Source organism: Chanodichthys erythropterus, chromosome 13 (assembly GCF_024489055.1).
Source record: "Chanodichthys erythropterus isolate Z2021 chromosome 13, ASM2448905v1, whole genome shotgun sequence".
Taxonomy (NCBI): domain Eukaryota; kingdom Metazoa; phylum Chordata; class Actinopteri; order Cypriniformes; family Xenocyprididae; genus Chanodichthys; species Chanodichthys erythropterus.
Window position 1 is genome coordinate 33,439,658 of NC_090233.1, and position 25,754 is coordinate 33,465,411.

The 25,754-nt window shown below is 37.4% G+C and overlaps 1 protein-coding gene across 1 annotated transcript; it reads left to right on the forward strand.

Annotated features, from left to right (window-relative positions):
* The first annotated feature begins 317 nt into the window (after nucleotides 1-317).
* rorb (RAR-related orphan receptor B) lies at nucleotides 318-24,374 on the forward strand. Its single transcript, XM_067407598.1, has 10 exons — nucleotides 318-555; nucleotides 16,608-16,693; nucleotides 18,149-18,290; nucleotides 18,417-18,836; nucleotides 19,013-19,134; nucleotides 20,157-20,289; nucleotides 20,463-20,570; nucleotides 20,717-20,827; nucleotides 20,997-21,109; nucleotides 21,246-24,374. Exons 1-10 carry the CDS (start codon nucleotides 549-551, stop codon nucleotides 21,402-21,404), a joined length of 1,401 nt encoding a protein of 466 aa, XP_067263699.1. The 5' UTR covers nucleotides 318-548; the 3' UTR covers nucleotides 21,405-24,374.
* The last annotated feature ends 1,380 nt before the right edge of the window (nucleotides 24,375-25,754 follow it).

Here is a 25,754-nt window from a genome sequence, read left to right on the forward strand (position 1 = left end):
ACAAACTAAGCCTACTAATAGTAGCCTAATAGCTATTGCTACTACTAACAGTAAAAGCAATCCGCAAAAAGTAAAAACCAAAAAGGATAATAACATGGTAGGTACAAGAACAAGGTTTTTAATTGTTTTCTGTTTACTTCAGTCTGTGCATGAACTCAAAGCCCCGCGCCGCGCTCGCGTACGCTCAGACCGCACAGTGTCCGTATCTGCTCCATGCCTCTGAAGACGCTAGAAAGTGGGCGGAGCGAAAAGTGTCAGCCCAATCCGGGCTGCCGTAAGCCTGCTGTGCGCTCTCCCCTGCGCTCACGGAGGCAGTGAAAACCTCCGTTGGGTATATGCGCTCGCAGATGTCATGTGAAAACCCACATGCTGGCCTTACAGCACAACTGAAGAGTCCGAGCACCGCTTCACTCACCTCTGGAATGGTTTTGCACAGTAGTCTCCCACTTTGACGAGACCAAACTTCACCACCGAGGATTTTGTTTTTTTACTCTGGTTTATGTTTGTTTCTTCATGACTGACGCGCTCGGGAGCGAGTCGCCACCACTATGCGAGGTAGGAATACAACTGTTTGTGACAGCTCATTTGAATAATGAAGTCTATGGTGTCTTTAGTCTCATCCCAGAGTCCTGTCCGCACAGTTCGTCCATCCTTCTTGATTTTGTCTGTTTCATAAAGTCATACTGAAGTGAAGTGATTTATATGTGGTCTATGATACAGAACTCTGTCAGATTAATATGCGCATGGATTAAAAAAGTGTGGTCAGCTGAATGTTTATATTCATGCGAGCATAAGACATCGGAAGAGAAATAAACCGCACATCATTCCCAGTCTCGTGTTTATGGAGTGATTCCTCAGACAGTTAATCTGAGACAACTTCACTTCAACTTTCCTAAAGAGTGGAAATTTATTTATGAGCCTATAAAACATGGTACTGAAAATGCACAATTATGTATCTTACTCTGAGCCTTGGGCTTTGAGTTTATTTATGTGCGTGTGAGACATTGCTGCTTTTTTAGACTGTTGCAGGTTATCACATGTGGGAAACAGTTGCATCAAAACTTATTCGTGTTGTTTTTGTAAGTGAGGTGGGTAGTATTTAAGGCAGACGGTCAAACCACCACGGTGTGGGTAAAGTGGAGTTAGTGTCGTGCGTTCTACTGACCCATTTCCGTCAGTCAGGCGCCGCTGCGCGCTGAAAGCGTCGAAGTGCAGCGGCAATGTCTGCGCGAGACGAGTTCACACGCGTGGGGCAGCGCGCACTTTGCCCATCCCTCGCGCTCTTTTCGGACTTATTGCAGTTACACCTGAATAAATGAACGCAAAAGTGTTTGTAGACCTTTTTGTAAAGAAAAACGGCCGATATGCTTCAATAATAAAGTACAAAAAGGACAGAATGTGTCTTGTAATTTTCATTTAAATGAAGTCAGAACACTTCAATTAATGTCGTATTTTATGGTTTAAAGTGTAAACAACTAATGCTCTGCCATATTTGTTACAATACTGTAAAGATATTTTAATTCATTCAAGATTATGGATGAAAATTTTGAAACAGACATAAGCCTACCTTTTCTAAACATTTGAAGATGTATAGATTATTTACAGTCCGTAGCCAGATCTTTATCACTGCATCGATAAATATATTAAGATTATTACAAAACAAAAACAAAAAAAGAACTACAAGCCTAATTAAAATATAGATTAAAAGATTTTGCTCAGTGACAACTGACTGATTTAAATAGCAACAATTATTTGTATTGTAACCCATCTTCTGCTGTTATTTCGTTGATCGATTTTCGTTTAAAATACAAAACAAATACAGCACACAGTTCAAGCGCATGAAATTACAAGAATCAACACATCCTGGTTTCTTTCCAATATGCCGAGTCTTGACTTTTTACAAGTAGCTAAAATCTGTAAGTTTCTAGGCAGCACTTTTCCCGCTTCTTCAATGGGGAAAAACAGTTGAGTGCGCGTGCCCTGGCTGGGAAACACCAAAAACTCAGTTTCTCCATCTCTGTGTCACAACCTATACACGCCCCCAGAGCACCTCTCTGCTTCTCTCTTTCTGTGCCCCAAAGGACCGTGTCAGAAAGAATCACATCAGTATCTGGGGCCTCTCACAGAGACATTGACATCAGCCTATAGCGCGGACATCATGGTTTTAAAATAACAAATACTACTTCTTCGTGAGGTAATCTAATATACAAACGAAATCTTCTTTCAAACTTATAAAATATCCAGTTATGTTTAGAAACACGAACCAGACGTATGTTTTAGACTAGATTACGGTCTACTTTCGATGTCAGTGACAGGACGAAAATAATTGCTACAATTTGATTTAATTAGTACTGGGATTAAGCAATTTAAACTTTTTTTTAAAATAGCTTTTTGTACTTACCCTACATTTTGTGTGGCTCAAACGCCTTGTAGTCGATATAAGTTAGGCTAATGAGAAAAATAAAATTGCGTAAATCTTTCACTGATTGTTGATATACAGGTAGTAAAAGTAAAACACATTTATTAGTTATTTCTAGTTAATGGTGGGTGTTGATTAAGACATATTGAATCCGTATGTTTGTTTATAACTAATGTATCTGTCTGTTGATCCCACATTTGGGGTAATTTTGGTCGTGCACAACTGATGGGCAGATATTTTCAAGCTTTTCTTAAAAGGGCCAGTTCACCAAGAAAAGAAAGAATTCTGTCATCATTTACTTACCTTTATCTTTTTTCCATACAATTATCAAAGTAATAGTGACTGAGACAGTCAATTTACCTAACATCTCTTTTCATGGAATAATTAAAGTCATATGGTGTATATGACTTTTTTTTTTATTTTTCATTATGGGAAACTTTTAAGTGTTGGGAACGGCTATGATTTAATCTAAACATATCCAGTAAATTTTGTTTCATATTTACTAATAGGTTTTTTTTTCTTTTTTGTGAATATTAAATATTAATTGTAGAAAATAGGAAAAGAGGTAGAAAATGACTGAATACTAAAACTGTCTTTATGGTGACTAACACTGTTAGTGCACTTGTTTGTTGTTTATGTATTTGAGGGTGTGCCCTATTGGTCAAAACATCAGTTTGCTTCATTGATCAGAGATGAACTTGCAGTGTCTTCCAATGCATATATCTGATGGACTGTGGTACCCAATCTAGTAACTCTAGCTCTACATCCGCTCCAAACTTCGTCTTCTCCATTACAGTGCACAGAGCTGCTTCAGGGCTGGTGTTAGTTTTCCCACAACTCTGTCACACGCAGATCATGTTAAAACTGCGTTTGCACACGCACACAAATATACAGCACAAGAAGTCTTAATTGTTTGCCCGCTGTTTTGGTTGATTGTCTTTAAATAACAGCACAGAAACATATCTGGGCTGTGTTTACTTCATATCTGATCATGATTTTCACAAATGTCTCTGAGCTGCTTTGTCCATGCTCATTTCAGTCCTTGCTGCACCCCTGAAACTGAGCAACAGACACTAACAGAGACAGTTACGCATGAACTGCTAATGCCAATAGCTTTTAGCATCACATTGGCTTCCAGAGTGAGAGGCCATCTCTCCATCGACCTGCTTGATGTTGCGTGGCTCAGCTCGCTGAAGAGCAGGATCAATATGCATGGCCTGCTCAACCATGACCTTTATTCCTACTGTAAACTAACATAAATCGTGTATATAGAGATTATAGCTGTGTGAAGTACAGGATCCAGTCAACAATTTTTTTGTCCTATGAATGTACTGTATAATATTGTGTTCATAATTGTGTTCAAATGTTAATTTTAAAAGTGTTTCATATGGCAGTTTGGAGGCAGATCAATAAGCACATCGTTGTTTGTTTGTTTGATTGACACCCTGGATTACGCATTGAAAACTGCTCCAATTCTCTAACCAGGCAGTAGGCCATTGTTAACTAAAACAATAACCAGCCATTACTGCTACATCCGATGTGTTCAGTTAAATAAAAATACGAATCAAATCTTAACATGTATCTGACTGTGAAACTGCACACAGGGTCTGTCCGATCTTTCAGTTTGAAGCCAGGTTTGTATTGGTACTAATATCATCTGGTCAGTTGTTTATAGTAGCTGCTAGTTTTTGTCTTTTTGCTTCGTTGACTAATGGCTTGCAATTACGTAACCTCAGAAAGATTACACAAAGAAAACCAAGATATGTAATCCCCAAAAGTGAGGCAGAAATAGAGTTGCACAGCCAGCACAAAACTAATCCATTCAGAATGTTGTGTTCTTTATTTGATCTATTTTACTCAGTTTTATCTCTGTTTACACTTTAAATAATACATTCTGGATGCAAAGTTATTGTATTGTACATACTGATATCAGAGGTGAACTTTACTTTCTAGGTGACTACATAGCACCAACCAGATAGTGTCTTGACATCTATTTCCGAGTGTGACCGTGTCGGCTTTTGTCCCCTGTAGTGCTTTTGTGAACACGTCTTGGTATCGACAGAGAATGTGTTGACTAGAGAGCGTGTCGTTTGTTTGCAGCACCCTTGTTTGCGACTGTTGAGTCTGCATGAGAGAGAAGCTCAGAGAGGCTAAACATGTCCACTTAGTGTTTTCATTTTGCCCTCCCTGTGGTATTTCTGCATGTTTTCTCTGCTTTGCTGCGTTTTGGTTTTATTAGTTCTCTTTGACTGGTCTCGCCCTTTACTAGGTGTTCATTCATTCAGTAATGTGTGCTTTGGAAAGTGGCACCTGGGGCTTCTGATATGGTGCAGAAGGGGAGCTAACACCATTGGGACTATTCCTCTACATGACAACAATGTTGCTTCCTGAACTTACAATACGAATTTCATGGGGGTTTTTTCTCTCTGATTTTTAAAATGGTGCTGGTTTTATCCCAAAGTCAGTTTAGCGTGATATATAGTGTCCAGAAAGCAACTTTCCACTGAAAGGCTTACTGTTCTACCTCAGGCATGGAGGAAGGAGAAACTTTGTCTTGCGCTTTAGAAAGAATTAAAACACATAGTTATGTAACACAGAAATCGGATCTAGATTGAAGCTCTCTCTCTCTCTCTCTCTCTCCTATAGTGTATGGGTTTGTGTGCCCACTGCTCACAGTTAGTTTCCACTTCTTGCAGTTGCATCAGACAATTTGTTTGCACAGACTTGTTTGGTCATACATGTCAAGACAGACATGTCCACGGAGAGGTCTATAGAAAAACTCACACACATACAGTGATGTCTGAAACCACTGCAAATCCTTTTATTTTCTAATATTATCAGCATAATTTGTGTGACAATTTGAATTTCTAAGTATCTGGGGTTTTCCCCCGTTTACTTTAATTGCAGCAGCACTCAAAATGCATGAACTCAAGTTTGTGTAAAACCTGATGATCATGATCTCCTGCATGATCTGAGAGTGATCCAGGGAGTATCTTGTGATTCAGTGGAAGCATGAATATCTGACCGTCTATACAAAGGGTCTCATGATAATTAAATAAGCAAATTTGTTGCACTTAACAACCTGTTAGTGCAGAATATTAAATACATTTTCTATTCATTTTTAAAAACTTATTTCCATTTCAGACATTTAAACTTCACTCTATATACATTAGCTCAGATCCATTGCACCTTCAGTCCTCCTGACTGCATGCACGCACTTACACAGTGAACTCTTTGAACCAGATTTTTAAAGCATGCTAATGTGATTATATCTGTTTTAGGAAACCACTAGGAAAATTTCATTAGGAACGGCATTGAGTGTAAAGAGGAAATGTCGAACAAAAAGGTGTGTAACAGAAGAACTGTTTGTGCGAGCTTTTGAAACAGAGGCCCTTAAAGAGATTTAGATGAAGAGCAAGAGTGATCTTAGAGAAAGCTTAAGACAGATAAGGATACTGAGATGGAGTGTTCAAGGGATATGAACGAGACAGAAAGAAAGAGAGAGACTGCGCTCTCAGGTGAAGAGAGACCCTTAGATTGTGATCAATTTGCTTCTTACAGAGAGGGGCTCCTGGGGCCACTTTGGGGAAGGACCTCGTTACATAGAATTAAATTGTGGCCTAAGGCAAGCTATTACCATCCCGTCCTGAGAGGGAAGCCGTAAAGAGGCATGCAGAACACACACACACACACACACACACACACACACACACACACACACACACACACACACACACACACACACTACGAGATACCAACATTTTGATGGCATTTTGATGATTATCAGGCCAGTTTATAACTATAAATCTATATTTAGCTGCTGGCAGCACCAGCCTTTTCCATAGCATGTAATATTACAAAAATGCCATAAACCAATGAATATGTACAGATATTTTAAAATGGTAATAGTCAGAGGCATGTCAGCTGCGGGAGGCACTCAAGAATTACCATGAGTTTTATCAAATGTTAATATTCCAATTTGAGAGAGAATATTACTTTTGCTGTTTTCAGCCCTGAACACTTTTGAACATAAACCTGTTAATTTAAAGAATACCACATTAAGCTTTTTTTTTAAAGTTACCCAGCAAAACATTTTTTACAGTGTGTTGTTTCTGATTCATTAGCTCTTTATCTAAAGTAATCTCTTCTGCATTACAGTGCATCCATATCTATACTTCCTTTGACCAATCATGTAGGATTATGTAATTCTGAAGAGAGAAGAGTGAGAGAGGGCACTGTCCAAACACCCAGATATGACACGGCTATGCCACCCTTAGGCTGAGTGACTTACTAACCCACTTTAACAGTTTACACACACAAACACACATAACCCATCGGTCCACAGTGACAGACCTCACTCAGTGAACTTTTGCATTCTACAGTATACTGTAGCTTTCAACTAGAAACAACCTATAAATGGTAATCAAAAACATGTAATGAGATGTAACTATAATAACCTATCCGGGTTATTATAGTTAATTTAAACTGAAACTATAACCAGAGAATATTTTCCATGACTTTAAATTAAATAAAAATTAACTGAAAAATGGAAAATATTAAATAAACGTCACATTGTTTTATTTAAGCTAGTTTCCAATGCAACATATGTCATCTGATGCTGTAATAAGGAGCAGTGATGGTTATGTCTAGCTGATGGCTTTTCAGAGTGAAAACGCTTGAAATTATTAATTCCAGCGTTGCACATGCAGACGCAGACACACACACACACACACACACACACACACACACACACACACACACACACACACACACACACACACACACACACACACACACACACACACACACACACACACACACACACACACACACACACACACACACACACACACACACACACACACAATCACCCTACACCAACCCTACACCTAAACCTACCCATCACAGGAAACTGTACAAATTTTAATTTCTCAAAAAAAAAAAAAAAAAAATTTCAGTAGGATATATAAGCCTTTTGAAAAATGGGGACATGGGGTAATATGAACTCATAAGTCACCCTCTCCTTGTAATACCCATGCCATTATACAAATTTGTGTCCTGATATGTCACAAAAATGTGCACACACTCACACACACACACACACACACACACACACACACACACACACACACTCACACACACACTCACACTCACACACACACACACACACACACACACACACACACACACACACACACACACACAGTCCTTAAGGAAAGTTCAAAGGTTGATGAGGTCAATGAGTTTGTGTTGGTGGAGGACGGGCAGGTCATAAAGGTCAGACTTACGGAGCACGAGGCGTTTTGTGGCTAGTAAATGGTAACACCCACAGGATCAGAACTGACTTCCATGTAGTTTCGTAATTCTGTTTCTTTTTCCTGGGTTCCAGCCATTCAATTCTGTGAAATTTTCTAAAATAAAAGTTGAGGCTCTTAACACTGACAGCGATAAAATCACATATTAGTGCATGTGCTTTTCACAACAGTGCTTTTCACAACACAACAGGTGAATAGGGTAACAACAATTAAATAATATTTAAATGAAATATAAGATATTGCTATGAAACTTTGCTAAGTTAGTGCATCATTATAATTTTTGATAAATTGCCCCCAAAACAAGGTAATACAAACATTAGACAAAGTATTTAAAAGACTGGGAATTTTTACAATGTTTACACACAATGTGTAAGTAAGAGAGAAATAAATATTATGTTCAGGAATTAAATATTTAAACAAATCAATCTCTCTTTTTTTCATAATATTGGAGAACCTGTGTGCAAAGTTGGTTTCTTGATTCATTTGTTTAGTGGAAGCTGAGATGTCAAAATGTCAAAAAAAACAAACAAACAATAAAAAAAAACACTAATTTTGGTTCAGTGCATTTAAAGTACAATTACTGCAGCTAATTCATACATACAGTATTGTATTTGTTTGTTAGTTTGTTCATTTTTTAAAGTAATTATTACTTTTATTCAGTATTGCAGTTGCCACACAAATAGTAAGCAGCACAGCTCTTTTAACATTGATAATAAGAAATGTTTTTCGAGCACCAAATCAGCATATTAAAATATGTGATGCTGAATTTTATAAGTAATATTTTAATTACAATATTTACATTGTTTTTACTGTATTTTTAATCAAATAAATGCAGTCTTAGTGAGCATAAGAGACTTCTTTCAGTAGTGTAGTTTTACTGGTACCTCTTCTTAATGCTTTCTGTAACTAACTGCAATACTGAAATTCAGTATTATAATATACACTGACTGGTTAAACAAGCAGAGTATGTAGTATAGAGTGTAGGTTCAGATATATGTTGTTTTATATTGTTCAAATGTTGGATGCGTGCCAGCGTGTCCCCTTCTGTAGCCTCATGGAGGCAGCCAATCACATCTCAGATCAAAGATGCCTGAGTCTGGCACAGCTGATGACAAGCCAATGGGGAAATGCCTGGAGCCTCATCAACTTATTAGAGATATAATCCCAGCAAACTCTCTCACACACCGTGGTGGAGCAAGATGATTTGGGAATGTTGCTCATACAGTAGAGAGCACTTTGTTCTATTAGTAGTATACACTAATACACTAATTAGTATAATTGAGATACTATTATAGTTTTTATTAATATTTTGAATTTGTTTTTAATTGTATATTTTTAGTATTTCAGTTGTAGTTATTTTTGTATATCAAGTTAAACTAAATGAAAAAGAGAAATGTAGTTTGCAAGGGTGAACCGATCTGAAACAGCCACAGAAACTACAAAGACTGAGGAAAAGAAAAGAAAGCTTTTTAAACAATTCATGACCACCCATACTAGAATTTATCACGTTTTATTGTAGCTGTTTATTATTGTAACTTTAAATTCTGGACCTTCTTGAATTATTGACTAAACAATTGGTTTTTCCCATGTGTAAAATGTGTTCTGTTCTAATGTTGACTGACAGGAAAAACCTGAGCTTCAGAAATTCTGAGAGATGACATAGCCAAAATCATTAAGAGCCTGATGAACTCTTAAGGATTAGGAAATAAACAATTTCAATATAAGAAAATGTTGAGTAAAGTTAGTTTGACTTCCCATGGCACTTTGAAGTAGAAAATTGTGTCAAACTGATAAGCTGGAGCTTAAATATCATAAAACACATAATATATCATATGTAAACAAGTAATTGTTAACTAGGCTATTTTTGCAGTTATGTTATCAACCAACTTTGCATGTGTGGATGGTACCACAAAAGACAATTTTGCAAAAATAAATAAACAACCAAACAAATAAATCTCATGAGCATCTCAGGAGCAATAATTTGTATTTTTGTTTTATTTTATTTCAAATAACCATTTTTTATGGTTTTAGTTTTGGTTAAATATAATAATCCTGAATGGGGTTACGGGTATTATTACCCATAATGCAACCGTCTTTGTTTGACATAACATAACTGAAGGTGTCAAAGGGGCATCTGAAGCTTAGGGGTCAGTGATAAAGTTAGTCTATACTATCATAAAAAGTTTTACACAGCAGACTAAAAAGATTTCCAGTGCAAGCAGGTGGCACAGATAGCTTCACCAAAATGGTCTGAAATGTACCACAAAATTTAACCGAAATTAGTATATATGTTAGCATATAGCCATAAACATTCATTTGAATAAATGTCACCATGTTAAACAGATGCGCTGGGACAGAAAAAGTAGCAGAATAACAGGGCACTTTTTTGCTAATCAAGGAGATGCAGAGCAATTGCATTCTGATGGAATATTAAACAATCCTGGGTTTCACAACAATATACACTAATTATTAGCTCATTTACATGATTTACTGAAACCCAAATGCTAAGAATTTTATGTCAAGGATTACATCAATGAGCCAAGAGGCTGTCCGGAAGATTAGTTATGCTGTAGTGGTTTCATATGGATGGAGTGGGTAGTTTGGCTTGTTTGGCTGCATGTACAGAAGCTGATCTCTTTGAAACTTGAAGACTTTATAAGTGATAATTAAGTAATGATAATGCAAGAGGTCAGATACATATATCTGAATATTTTAAATCACTGAGTGGTGACTGGGTGGAATATCTCTTCTATTTCCCTGTGGAATTGTCCTAATTATTTTCTTAGCAATACACAGTGGGATCAATGTTAGAATCAGAATGCTAATGTTGCTGACAGTGAAAGCTGTTTAGTGTCTAAGTGCCCAGGGCCTTCATCTCAGAGTCCTTCCCTGAAGGAAATGATGTAAAACATGGATGAACACCACATGCTGTTGCAGGCTGCCCCTCTGCAACCACTTCCCCCTAGGCCCCTGTCAATCTGGACAATGTGCCACCTAATGGAGACAAGCTGCCATTACAGCTACCCTCTCACCCCAGCTCACCTCTAAATCTTCAAAAGCACATGCACATTTGTCTGTGATGGACAATCTCAAGCTTTCCGAGTATGACTGCGTCCTCTAATGTTTGTCTGTATTAAAGAGATGTGGATTGTTGACATGCTCACAAGTGTGAGTGCTGAAGATAATCTCCCACCTACACGATGTATTAGTATCACTGTTTAGCATATCCCAAAAAGGCTTTGGAATATCATTGGGCCAGATGCCAAATGACAAAACAACATCTTATCATATGCATACAGGCAAGATTTATAACAAAGACTTCAAATGGCCTTCCATCTGCAGGCTAAAATTAAAAGACGGCGACATTATCAGTATATTCAACTGAAGGAATGCTGCAAACAAGGTTTGTGGATATCATTGAGGCAACTGCCAAATATGATCATCATCTCATCAAACTAATACACAAAAATAGGCAGAAATCAGAAGGAAGCTGTTGGTACATTACTGTTAAGTTATAACTCTATCACTTTATAATTTTCAAGACACAGCTCAAGTGAACGTATTGTCATTTAAATTATGAATTACAAAAGTATTGCATTGTTGGCCATGTTGGTACACATCTGTCACCCAGACAGCTGGTATCGACAGCAAATATTTATTAGTGTTCTCCAGTGTGTATGGGACGGGTGTGCATGTGTGATGATAAATTAAGTTGCAGGGGTGCTCATATCCACTTTAATGAAGCTAATTAAAGAACTATTTAGAGAGAGAGGGAACTACTCCTGGGACAGAAAAGAGCTTCATATCATTAGGAATCAATTATACAATCCACGTGTGAGTGTGTGTGTGTGTGTGTGTGTGTGTGTGTGTGTGTGTGTGTGTGTGTGTGTGTGTGTGTGTGTGTCTCTTTTTTCACTCACACACAAATTAAAGTAATAGTTCGCTAAAAAAAAATGAAAGGAAATACCCTAATGTTGCTACAAACCTATATGCTTTACTTTTTTCTGTTAAAATACAGTAAAAGGAAATATTGAAGAATATCCTGGCCACTCTTCTCCATGTACACTTAAAAATAAAGGTTCCAAAAGGGTTTTTTTTTTTTTTTTTTTGGCAGTGATGCCATTAGAAGAACCTTTCAGTTTTTCTTACTGTGAAGAACATTTTATGTAAATGAATGGAAAGGTTCGTTATGGATCCATCAATGCCACTAAAGAAACTTTATTTTTAAGAGTGTAATGAAAGTGAATAAGGTTGTCAAGCTGCACAGATAAAAAGCACCAAAGTATCATAAAAGTGCTTCAAATGATTCATATACTACATTTCAAGTCATTTGAAGTGAGACTGAATAAAGACCAATTTCAGTTACAATTTTTAATCACACATTTCTTACTGGATGGCTTCAAAAGACTTGGAATACATGAGTCATATGAACTTGTTTATGGTACTTTTATGGTACCTTTTCGTCATTTTACAGCCCCACTGTCCATTTGCTTTCATAACGAGGGTGAGTAAACAATGACAGAACATCCATTTCTCAGGTGTACAGCATATAGCAACATTACTGATGCAATATACACACAAAACATGTTCACCTTATGAATCTTTCAGTTCCCACTCAGTAACTTGAGTGTGCTAAGCTTCTATCACTAACTTTGAGACTAGCATGTGCGCGGTTTCCGCATCTCCTGTCTGTCCTCGGCTAAGCCTGCAGGGCTGAGCTCCTCTTAACTATGGAATCGCCAGCGCTGCACTCCCTCTCTTACGTAACCCTCTGATAGGCCTAACCCTTATGCGTAACAGCGGACAGGTGCAAGGAGCCTAGCAGTCTGCAAGAACAACCACATGCTTGTTTTTGTTAAATAACAGCATCGTTTATGAATGTATAACGTGTGTACACTAATTCTGATTCCTTGGTTCTGCACTCATGCATTTAGAAAGATGCAAAATGCACGCATCTTGGTGTAGTTAAATAGAAAACAAATTTGCAAATCTGTAATGGTTTTAGCAACACCAAGATGTTAACATTTAAAAAGGTAGTTAAATCCGTCGCTAACATCCCTCTAGGTTTTTCTATTTACATATTTCATCTCGTCCTTTTAGGTTTTTAATCCTTTAAGGACACAGAATCTGTATAGCTACCACAATGACAAATGTGCAGCGTTGTTGTATTGGTAGGGATGGCGATGACATCATGTCCTGTTGGAATGTCATGGTGGTGTGGATGATTGTTCTGACAGGCAGACTATACAGGCCTCCTACCCACAAACCCAGGGAGGCTGTGGTCGTCCTGGCAACAGTGACACAGACACGGACGTCTCCTTATTTCATATGACAGGTCTACACACACAGGCCCTGTGGCCATTCTCACACAAACAGACATATCCAATATATTCATTCAGACCAAAACACTGTCATATGTAACACACAAAACGTTTAAAACATGCATAAACTGAATATCTTTCATCTGTAATGCATTCCTTTAGCTATCATGTAGATCCAAATTTTGACTTTCTAATAGTAACTAAACTAGTTCTAACGCAATACAAACATGCGTAGCAAAGCATATTTTATCGGTGGTCAATACTTCCATGGCTTAGTGATCTATCGCCCTGCTTTTAAAGGGCTACTAATAACTTGAAGTCTGTTGTGTGCCGTTTAAGGTAAAAGAGTATTTTACAACACCGTTTTGTGTCTGATTGCGTTCACAACAGGTTCAAGTCTCTGTGCTTGTTTGACCCAGTTTGGCTCTGGCACTGGTCAAAGTGGGTCATGAGAGGAACCGGTCCAGTGTTCTGAGTCTGGGGCCAATCACACAGAACTCACAGTCCTCGTTACCACACACAAAGCCTGAAGATTAAAGGACCAGGGCATAAAACACCATGCTGTATTATTTGACCTTAAAAGCAAGGACAGGGTGTGCTAGTTTTTCTTTTTGAAAACTATTTTCACATGTTTTAATGTGAACCACAGTCCCTGCAGATGATAGTATTAGCGCCTCAAGATGAAATGCAGTGATTACAGAGTAATTGATCTGTCTGAGGAGCCCTTAAAGTGTACATAACTCATTCTATAATGGAGTACAATTAAAACACTCAGGAGCATTCATAAGTTACTATTAAAAGTTACTAAATTGGAACAGATCAGGAATATTTATATTATTTGCCAAGACATTGAAATGTAATAAAAAAAATATTCATTCTTAATATTACAATCTATCTATCTATCTATCTATCTATCTATCTATCTATCTATCTATCTATCTATCTATCTATCTATCTATCTATCTATCTATCTATCTATCTATCTATCTATCTATCTATCTATCTATCTATCTATCTATCTATCTATCTATCTATCTATCTAATAAAACAATTTGCCAAAAATTATGACATTAAAATAAAAATTACATAATTACAAAAATTGCTATAATTTTTCAACCTAGGTCTATGGCTGTATAATTAAACTAATTAATTATTATTATTATTTTTTTTAAATAAAAATAACATTTTAACTTATAATAACTTATAACTTATAATATTACTATTGTACTATAAAATAAAAAAAAAATACATATTAAAGATTAGATTTATAAGTAAATCAATTTGCCCAAAAAATAATACATTAAAGTGTATTAAATTATTCAGTTATATTTACTGCAAGTTTTTAACATTTGTTTTAATATTTTGCACCCATCAGATTAACCTATCCCAACAGAACACTAAAATGTTCCGCTTGGTATTTCGTTGTCTTGTAAAAATCTAGCTAGAGTTGTCAATACTGCTTCAATTTTCATATAGAGGAATAAACTCAAGGTGACATGGTCATGGAAACGACCTTGCTTGTGCTTCCTGTAGCTAAGGGTCATTGGGGGCAAACACCCACCCCCATAACCACCAAACCTACAGACACTGTGGCTTAAGTCGAGTGGGCTAGACTGAGACAGGAAGAGCTACTACAGCCCAGACTAGTTAACATATATGTGTGTGTTAATCCCATTAAATTGCTCACAGTGTGTATGTGCCTTTACAGCAAATATAAACTTTTCATTTTTTAATAAATATTGCACAAAAGTAAATATTCATTCATAAGGTGTACATATTCACAGTATGAAGAAAAGATACAAACTGGCCAACATATAATATATACACTAGTCAGTCTATAGTCACTTATATTCTCCCAGTCAGATTAGCAGCACACACACACACACACACACACACACACACACACACACACACACACACACACACACACACACGCATAACTAGAGATGCACTCACATTTCCAAAGCTCTGAGCTTCACACTGCAGTCTCGAGTCAGGTGTGTCTCTACAGTGCTTCTGTCTGAAAATGAAGACAGATGTTGTAGGTAAGACAACATTTCAGGTTTAAAGAGGTCTTAGTTTGTTTTGCAGTTTAAAACTTTCACTTCATGTTCAAGCAAGTTCAGTTACATTTCATTTAGTACTTTTATCTAAAGCAATTTGCTACTCTTAATAATGAATTTGGCAGGTAACAAAAATAGCCTTTGTGTTTTATGTATTTTGAAACATTTTGATTTCTAAAAACATCTTATTGTTTGATTTTGTTTTTATGTATTGTCTTATTCTTTAATTCAGTTTCCTGTAAACTGTGATGCAGAGACGGAAATAAACAACTCACAAGTGAGGAACAAATGTTATAATTTTGATCTAGAATCATAGCTCAGATGCATATTTTCTATGCTGAACTGATTTAATCTAAAGCAAAAATGTGTGTAAACTAATACTGCAGTTAAATCATAGCTCAAACTGCTCATTATATGACATTATTAATATTGTGGTCATTTTTTGGCAAGTTATATTAATGCACGCAGTGATGGATCTGGCATGGAACTCACTTTGTTATGGTCTCTACTTCTAAAACCATACCAGAATTGCATCTGAGACTGCTGTTGCAATGTATTTGTTTCATTTAGCTAGATACTTGTACTAATTGGGAGTTCTGTTGGTCCTAAAGTGAAAAAAAAAAGTACAAGAATAAAATTACCCATAACAGTAGGAGAGAAATATAGCATTTGTTCTTTTTTGTACAATTTTTATGTCATTATAGGCAGATGTGAATTTGCGTTTGAGTGCAGGAAAGATTAATTGAGAATTGCTGCATCAGATAAGCCAGTTGAGAGCAGGGGAACAAGCATGTGTAGAAATAATTTAGGATTAGATTGGGTGGCTAATCTCTTTATTGTGAGTGTGCAGTCTCAGCAGGGAGATGGGTTTCTCTCTCTGTCTTCCTCTCCCTCGCTCTGTTTTGCTCTCTTAAAGGTTTTCTGTCTCCTTTTATCTTTTCTTTTACATTTCCTAGTGACACGTGCAAGAGACGGAAAGGTTGGAGCTGAGCCTCACGGCCATGTATTTGTATTCGGTTCCTCATTAAACAACTTGCCATGTTCTGATTACGTAATTCAGTGTGTACTGTAGCTTGCTCCTGCCTTTGCCTTGTACATGTGCAAGGTTGTTTTCATAAAGGCAGCATCTCAAACTATGCTTAAAAAGGATAATGGAAGAAAAGATTTTGACATAAGCACAAGTGAGAATTCATTCTGGTTTACTGGTGAACCTGAGAGAAACATCAAGGGGTTTAGACTTTGAATCACCTCTCTCAGCTGGTCTCTCATCTCTCTATTTGTCTGCCAAGAACCGCAGATTACAAAATGTCACAATGTCTTGTGAAAATTGTAAAAGGCACATCCTGGTCCACTTTAAAAGTGACATCACTCTTAGAATCAAGGTGGTCAAGGTGCCAACTAAGAGGAGCCCTTATCTACAGTCTTTATCACATGAACAAAGGCATATGGTTATATAACTGTATTTTTGTTCATTTTTGTCTGTTTTCAGCCCAAATTGAAGTCATACCATGCAAAATCTGTGGAGACAAGTCATCAGGCATCCACTATGGAGTCATCACATGTGAAGGCTGTAAGGTCAGTGAAAGATATTCCTTTTCTTCTGTGCATTAGTTAGTCATTGATGCGTTTCATCCATCCATGGACTTTTCCAAAACATCCTACAATGTAATAAATATTTTCCAGTAAAACTATCTAAGGATTCTTAAATCAAGATAAACTTGCTGAGAAGTAAATTTGCATAGGATAAGACTTGTTTTCAGAGAATCAATGATTAAAGGATTAGTTCACTTTGAAATGAAAATTAGCCCAAGCTTTACTCACCCTCAAGCCATCCTAGGTGTATATGACTTTCTTCTTTCTGATGAACACAATCGCAGAAATATTAATAAATATCCTGACGCATCGGAGCTTTATAATGGCAGTGAATGGGATCAGTGAGTATGGGCTGAAGAAAGTGCTTCCATCCACATCCATCCATCCATCATAAATATGTGCTCCACACGGCTCCAGGGGGTTAATAAAGGCCTTCTGAAGCGTTTGTGTATATAAAAAAAAAAAAAAAAAGTTATGAAGTAAAATATCCATCTTCTGCACAAGCCGCCTTCCGTATTCAACGTACACAGAAAGTGTAAAACTCTTGCAAAGCTTCCACTACATCCTACACTTTCCCTATTCAACTTATAGAAAAAGTGTAACTAACGTGACGCCAGTTTACACTTTCCTCGTAACTTCAATACAGAAGCCAGTCTGGTGGAAGGTACATATTTTACTTCATAACTTGTTTAAATATTTTTTTAAAAAAATCACAAATACATCGCTTCACTTCAGAAGGCCTTTATTAACCCCCCCGGAGGCGTGTGGAGCACATATTTATGATGAATGGATGTGGATGGAAGCACTTTCTTCAGCTGATACTCATTGATCCCTATCACTGCTTTTACAAAGCTTGAATGCATCAGGACATTTATTAATATTTCTGTGATTATGTTCATCAGAAAGAAGAAAGTCATATACACCTAGGATGGCTTGAGGGCGAGTAAAGCTTGGGCTAATTTTCATTTCAAAGTGAACTAATCCTTTTTATATATATATATATTTGTACATTTTTACTAAATAAAAAAAATTAAAGTCAAGTCACCTTTATTTGTATAGTGAGAAACAGAACAATAATGATCAGTGATGCAAACAGATTTCAATTCTGCTGTAAAGTAGCTCTAAAAAAGACAACTGTGATTTTTTGGCTGAAGTCAGTTCAGTGTTGATTCAGTTCAGTTCAATTACTGTGTAAAGTTTACCAATTATGAAATGAGTTCAATTCAGCTATAAGCAGCTCTACAGAAGGTGAGTCAGTTCAGTGTTGATTCAATTCAGTTCAATAACAGTGTTGATTTCGCAAATCATCACAAAACAAAGAAATATATATTTGCAATGTAATAATTTCTGCCACTCTTTTTGTTTTAGACAGTATAAGATATGATTTTTCTGCATGTAACATATCTAAATCTTCTGGTTTTGTTGTGTCCTCTGTAGGGTTTTTTCAGGCGCAGTCAACAGAACAACGCCTCCTACTCCTGTCCCCGTCAGCGCAACTGCCTAATTGACCGAACAAACCGCAACCGCTGCCAGCACTGTCGGCTCCAAAAGTGCCTGGCTCTGGGCATGTCCCGGGATGGTGAGATATAACATTCTAACAAACAAACATACTAATCAGCAGCTTGTCAACAGGCTGGATTGATCTAACTGATATCTTTAAAACCTGCACTAATCTCATTTGTCTTCTTTCGCCTTCCCCCATCAGCTGTTAAGTTTGGCCGCATGTCTAAGAAACAGAGAGACTCCTTGTACGCAGAGGTTCAAAAACACCAGCAGAGGCTGCAGGAGCAAAGGCAGCAGCAGACGGGCGAAGCGGAGGCCCTCGCTCGTGTTTACTCCTCCAGCCTCACCAATGGCCTCAGCACCCTTAACCACGAGATTGGAGGGACATACGCCAATGGTCACGTTATAGACATGCCCAAGGGTCAGCCGAACGGTGCTCCTGGAGGTTACTACGGCATGGACTCCACACAGGCCAGCCCAGATCAGTCTGGACTGGACATGACTGGAATGAAGCAGATCAAACAGGAACCCATATATGATCTCACCCCTGTTCCCAACCTTTTCACCTACGGCTCCTATCAAGACAGCCAGCTAGCACCTGGAGTGTCTATGGGGGAATTAGGTAGGACTAATAGTGAAGCCAGTTGAAAAAAGACTAAATTTAGCCCTTGAGTTGCATGGTTCATGGGTGTATGCTTAAGACACTTTCTAGCAAACACATTTACCAATATTTGATTTTCTTTTCATTGTACTGTATTTAAAACTCAACTGCAGTCATTCCCTTCTTCTCTTTACCAGACCGAATTGCACAGAACATCATAAAGTCCCACCTGGAGACGTGTCAGTACACAGCGGAAGAGCTTCAGCAATTAGCCTGGCAGACGCACTCTTATGAAGAGGTCAAGATGTACCAAAGCAAGGTGCGAGGTCACTCCCTAAATGAGCAAAGAGCTCAGTTTACATACCAAACACTATCCCTGTCCCTGCATCCCACTCATGACGCCAAGTTCTCAGTCGTACATTCATTTACATGCTTTTACACCTGGTGCTGACTCTCTCATCTCTCACTCTTTCACTCCTCTTCGCTCCTACTTCGTTCCCTCTTCATAGTCAGATTGCACGCTTGAGATCAGAGTTCATTAGAGTATCTCAGCCCCCTGGAGCTGATCCTATCCAGCTTTTGCACTGATATGAAGAAAAAGAGAAAGCGAGAGAGCTAACGGATTTAGCTAACGAACACTCAAAGCACAATAGGGGAGGGTGCCAGACGTACTACAAGCCCTCTTCATTTCCCTGTGTCAAATGGATTATGGGTAATTACCGAGAAGCCCTTTGAAATAGTGCCTATGAAGATTCGCTATACAGGGAGAGAATTGCAGAGCTCACAAAAGCAATTTGCTGATATCACATTTTCTGTATTCTGTGTGCTCTGTAAGGATGTTTCATAAATGGGAAACTACAGATTCTGCCTTTTTTGTTGTGATTTTTCATGATGAGCACTGAAAATTTCAATCATTACTTTTTAAAACTAAATTAAAGAGTAAAAGTGTAGTCTACTTGTTTTATTTAGCTTTTATACATAAGAGTGTAGAAAATTCTATATCATTTTTTCACCTCACCAATCGGAAGACTGGAGTAATGGCGGCTAAAAAAAATCTGCTTTGACATCACAGTAATAAATTACAATTTAAAATAGAAAAAAAGTGTCTGAAATTGCAATAATATTTCAAAATATTACTGTTTTTACTCTATTTTTGATCAAATAAATCCAACCTTGGTGAGCTTAAGGGACTACTAAAATGAGCAATTACTGCTATTATTAACAGAGAAAAGAAAACAAATTATAGTTAGCATAATAGTTTCCCAGAAACATGCAGCAATTTGTCCAGAACATAACATGACAAGCAAACCTATGAGGCCTGTGTGTTTGTGTGTGTTTCAGACACGGGACGTGTTGTGGCAGCAGTGTGCTATACAGATAACTCATGCCATTCAGTATGTGGTAGAGTTTGCTAAGCGCATCACTGGCTTCATGGAGCTTTGCCAGAATGACCAGATATTGCTACTGAAATCAGGTAAAGAACAACCTCTGACTGACTTTTTGGATCCACACTATGAATCTGAATGGCCAATTATTCACATATGATATATACTCTATTGCTATTACACACTGGTTAAGACTGTAGTACTGTAAATACTAATTTTGTTATTCAAATTGGCCTGCTTAACACTTTTCTCTTAAAATCAGGTTGTCTGGAGGTAGTGCTGGTCAGAATGTGCCGGGCATTCAACCCTCTCAACAACATGGTTCTGTTTGAGGGGAAATATGGAGGCATGCAGATATTTAAAGCTCTGGGTACAACTATTTCTCAAACTTAATCATTTATATTACAATCTATGCATTACAAAATGTACATGCTATAAATATGGTTTAACATCATGTTAATAAAAGCAACTGCATTAATTATAAATTGATAATTCTGACATATTTACCTCCTGCAGGCTGTGACGACCTGGTCAGTGCGGTGTTTGACTTTGCCAAGAGTCTGTGTTCACTGCAGTTAACGGAAGAGGAGATCGCCCTTTTTTCAGCTGCAGTGCTCATTTCTACAGGTCAGACCCTCACTACAAACCTGTCAAATCTTAGTTGGAACATAAAGATATGTTCATTTAGTATTAATGTGCTCAAATCAACATTTAGTACTTATTTAATACCTCTGACCAATTTACAGCAGTGTTTCCACACCAGCGGATATTAATAGATAATTCTCTGCATTTCTAGACCGGCCGTGGTTAATGGAGCCCAGGAAAGTGCAGAAGCTACAAGAGAAAATCTACTTTGCCCTGCAGCACATCATGCAAAAGAACCATCTGGACGAGGATGCGCTGGCCAAGGTAGGACGTCTCAATTGACCATGACACAGTTTAGACAGGAATTGATCACATGACTGATTGAACTTAAATAGATGCCGTTTTATCATGTTTAGTCATGTGACCCTTATTCCACTGTAACCATCTTTTTTTTCTACAGCTGATTAGCCGGATCCCTACGCTGTCGGCTCTGTGCACTCTCCACACAGAGGAACTTCAAGCCTTTCAGCAGCTCCACCCAGAGACGGTTAACATGCTCTTTCCCCCTCTCTATAAGGAGCTCTTCAACCCTGACGCCGCTGGTGTCATGCCCAAATGACCAGACACGTTTACCAACACACTTCATTCAACAATTGACAGGCTGTCCTTGGGAGTTGTTGCAGAGAATGAACACTGTGTCACAGCATCCACAGATTTTGCAGCCACAACAACAACAACAACAACAACAACAACAAAAACTCTAGGAATGTCCTGCACTTCAAAAATCCAACTCAATTTCACCGGTACAGTCATAAGAATGTATATATGCGGCAGCAGCAAAAGGCGCCTTCAGTTTGACAAGAAATGTACAGACTTTAGGACAATTTAAGCTGTCTATAAATTGGGTAAGTTAATTTGTTTGTTTGACTTCTCTCTTTTTTATATAAAATATTGTTATATTGAAATGAGAAGGTGGGGAGTGCATTCAAAAATGATAATGTAGTCATTTCTCTAGTACAAAGCGGTATTCCAGTATTAAATTTTGTTCTGTTAATATTTTAGTCATAATTTAAAAACAATGGTGGCCTGAAAGGCCCGTACCTTGTCTATGTAATTTTTCGTATTTGTTTTGTAGTTTTACCTGTACATAATATGTGAAGTTGAAACTGGTGTAAGGTTAACGCGGGACTAACTTTGTTTGGCCACGTTTTAAAGCCTTGTCTGGGCTATGTAGATATGTATAAACAGCACCACAACATTAATCCTACAACTAAGGATTTTTGAAGTGGAAAAATAATTGTTAATGGATACTTTTCCATACGAAAGTATAGAGATATATATTTTACAAAAATTGTATGACCGATTACTATCTTGTCAGTCATAGCTGCAATAACAGTTTCTGAAACTGCTGAAAAAAAAAACCCAGTCAAATGTGACATTATGGGAAGCCCTCAGACCTACATCGAATCTATAATCCCGTTTGCTCTAAATGCCTCAAAATGCTGTTCTTACTGCCAAAAATAATACAGCATTAGCGCATGTGAAGCTGCAATCCTCTGTCTGTGAAGGCATGAATAGCTACTGTAGTACACAATTATTTCTATCATTTACTGCCACTGATATGAAGTCTACTCAACTCTTTTCTGCTGCCTTTATAGTAGGTTTTCTGATTTGAGCAATAATTTCTAATCTGTCATTACGTGCCCAGGTCAGGCTGGGTTTGTGGTATTCTTAACCATATGCTAAATGTAAAATACTCAAATACCTTATTTTGAACATCCATTTATTTACATATTCATTAGATAAAATATTTTCTTTGTTTGGCAATACTTAATTTAAGGTGAAAATCTGAAGACATCTAAAATTAGTCATTCTATTACAAATTTTTTTTTTTTTTTTAAAGATAACAGTAATGGGATTTATGTAGATATGGGTAGAAAAGCAATCAGCTGGAGCATTGTTTCAGGAATCATATTTTATCATAATCAAACAGAAATTCAACAAAAATAAAATAAGATTCTACTGGATAAATGGAAATCCCTATTTTTGTTTTTATTTATGTATTAATTTTATTTATTTATTTATTTTTGGATAGAAAATTGCTTAATTGGGAATAAAAAAGGAATATAATTCGGATTAGGTGATTGTCTTGGAATTTAGCTGGTTAAGAAACCATTTTAGGAAAGCAGATTTAAATATGACAGCTTTAACAGTCATTCTTAAGCACAGAGATGTTTCCTGTCACTCAATACAGTGAGCATCCTTTAATTGCTGAAATCCATTGTTAAAAGACTTTATAAAAGCTTAATGCAAGTGGTAATGACAATCATCTTTGAGTACTCATATTGCAGTATAGAACCATGAATGCAGCTACTGGAGGAAGACTGGTTGTAGCTCAATTGGAAGAATTCTAAATGGGCAGTTTAGGTTTGGACCCTTTTGGTCCAAAGATAAATCTCATAAAGTACCATCTCATACCACCAGGTGGAGATACTGAGAGTGCTTTTCCCCTTCTCTTGACCTGTACTCACAGGATGTAAAGCCATATGTCAGTTTCTGAAGGAAAAAACATAAATACGCAAGCTAGGACATTCGGTTACAACGATCAGTGAATTTTTAGTACATCTTGATGCATTTATATTGTAAAATGCACTTGAAAGCACTTAATTACTGTATGAAGGAATAATAATACATGGTATTAAATACATGCACAAATGTTGTCTGCTGAGAAGCAATCATACTACCTGTTCAAGTCCTCCTACTGAACCAAACGCTCTCAGTCCAACTTTAAGGGAATGTTTCCAATTCCTTCAATGTTAGTTTCCTGTTCAAGACAATCATTTCTGGGTGCATTTGTTCTTGGCACCCATCTCAGGGACTTCTCTTTTAATGTTTTCAATAGAAAGAGAGTACTATTTTAAATGAAATATGGACATTTTTAGGGAATTAAATACAATCACAGCGGTTTCTTCACATACAAAACCTACCCAGACAAGGCTTTGGTGTGTGTGTGTGTGTATGTATGTGTGTGTAAAGCGTGTACCCATCGTTGAGGGGTGAAACAGGCACATTTGCCACACTGCATCGCTTGTTGCACGTCCCAGCAAACAGCTCTCTCTCTCTCTCTCTGTAAATATCAATGTGCAGCAGTGTACCAGCAACGGTGCCAGTGCTGAGCTCCAAATTAAAACATTGTAATTATTAAGCATCTCCTAAAATTAAATGGATTTTATGTAAGTTAGATTATTTATACAGAGCATGAATAAGCTGCTCTCTATCTATTTCTATGCTCATTACAGAAAATGGATTCAGTCAGAAATCATTTTAAACATATGATGAAGGCTTTTTGTATTAGACTGTGAATTGAGGGCGAGAGGAATTTGTATGTATATGAAAGATTCAACACTGTTAGGTACTGTAGCAATAACTGGAAGCATTTACTACAGTCATCTTTGCATTCTAAGATTATTTTTATTTTATTATAATTATATTATTATTAGCCTATTGTTGTTCAGTTTTTCTTGCATGCAGGTTCATAATAATGAAACCTTTGGGCTTTTGTGTTTTCTTATGTGTTGCTGAGAGGGGGTGGGCAACAGGGGTCGGGGGGGGGGGGTGGTTTCGGGCTCGTTTTTATTCTGAATGTTTCTGGGTTGATGTTGACTGAAACACCACAACCTCCTCATTTTGTTCGCACACACTGACATAAGCACAAAGTATTTCTTACTGTGTATAATAATATAAGGGCACTAAAGGTCAAAACATACTCTACGCAAGTATATAACCGCAGACGCAAGCTCCATTAGCTGTCGCCGCGTGGGGCGTTATTATGGCGCGAATTAGAGAGGGTCTGTCATGGCAGAGCTACAGTTAAAGTCTGTTTGTTTGTGGCAATTTACCTGAATGTAACTTTATCTCTCCATTGAGTCTTGTTACCGCCGCCAGATCAATTTAAGAGCGAGTCACTCGCACATGCGCAGCTGTACGCGCACAGTCCGCGCGGTCAAAAAACTGCACGTGCACGCGGACCCTCTTTATGACGAAAATTACGTCACACGAACAGCTTTCAGCGGAATGTCGCTGAACGCGGAAGGCCGAAGTATTCTTTGGGCTGTCAATGCGTAGACCAAGCACTCGCATCTGCGCTTGCGTATGTTAAATGTTTTGGTCCTTCAAAGTTTACTGAAGATTCTGCTAGACCCGTTTTAATATATCGGCTAGGCATAAACTAGTCCTACACTTAACATGAAGGAAATAACAGATGTCTGTGTGTGTTTTTGAGTTATAAACTCGCGTGCGACCACAGATGGTTAAAGTACGTTCTTCTACTGAAGTACTGATGCATACTAAACATTTCTATTTTTCTTCTTTTCTTTTCTTCTTTTCTTTTCTTTCCTTTTTTTTCTTTCCTTTTTTTTTTTTTTTTTTTTGGGTTAATTAATGAATCAGAATGTGTCTGTCTCCCTGGGTGAAAAAAAAAACAAAAACAAACAAAGGTAGCATCTGTTACCAAAACCCTTAAGACTGTACTTAGCGTGCAGAATCTTTTTATGTACTAAATATGTAAACGAAACATTTTTGTTTTCAAGTGCCATAGCTAGTGTGAAGTGAAGCTGAATGGCATATGGGGTAGATGCTTTACTGTACAACTTGTTTACTTGAGAAGCAATCAAAAAGTGGAATTCAGATGCAAGTGTGAATATTCAGACAACCAACTGTTTGTTGTTCATGGAGAACGGGCTCTGATTGACAGAACTTTAGCACATGTCCAGAATACAAGTAAAGCACATGTAGCATGGGAGGGTGGGGTTCTGTTAACTTGCCAATTGTGTGAGTGTGAGCATATGTGTGTATGTGTGTATATATGTGAGTTTGATTGTAAAACAGTCTATAAGAGATGGGTGAATAGCACTTTGTGTGATGGACTGAATTTGTCTGCTTGTACTTGTATGTATGGGGGGGAGGGGGT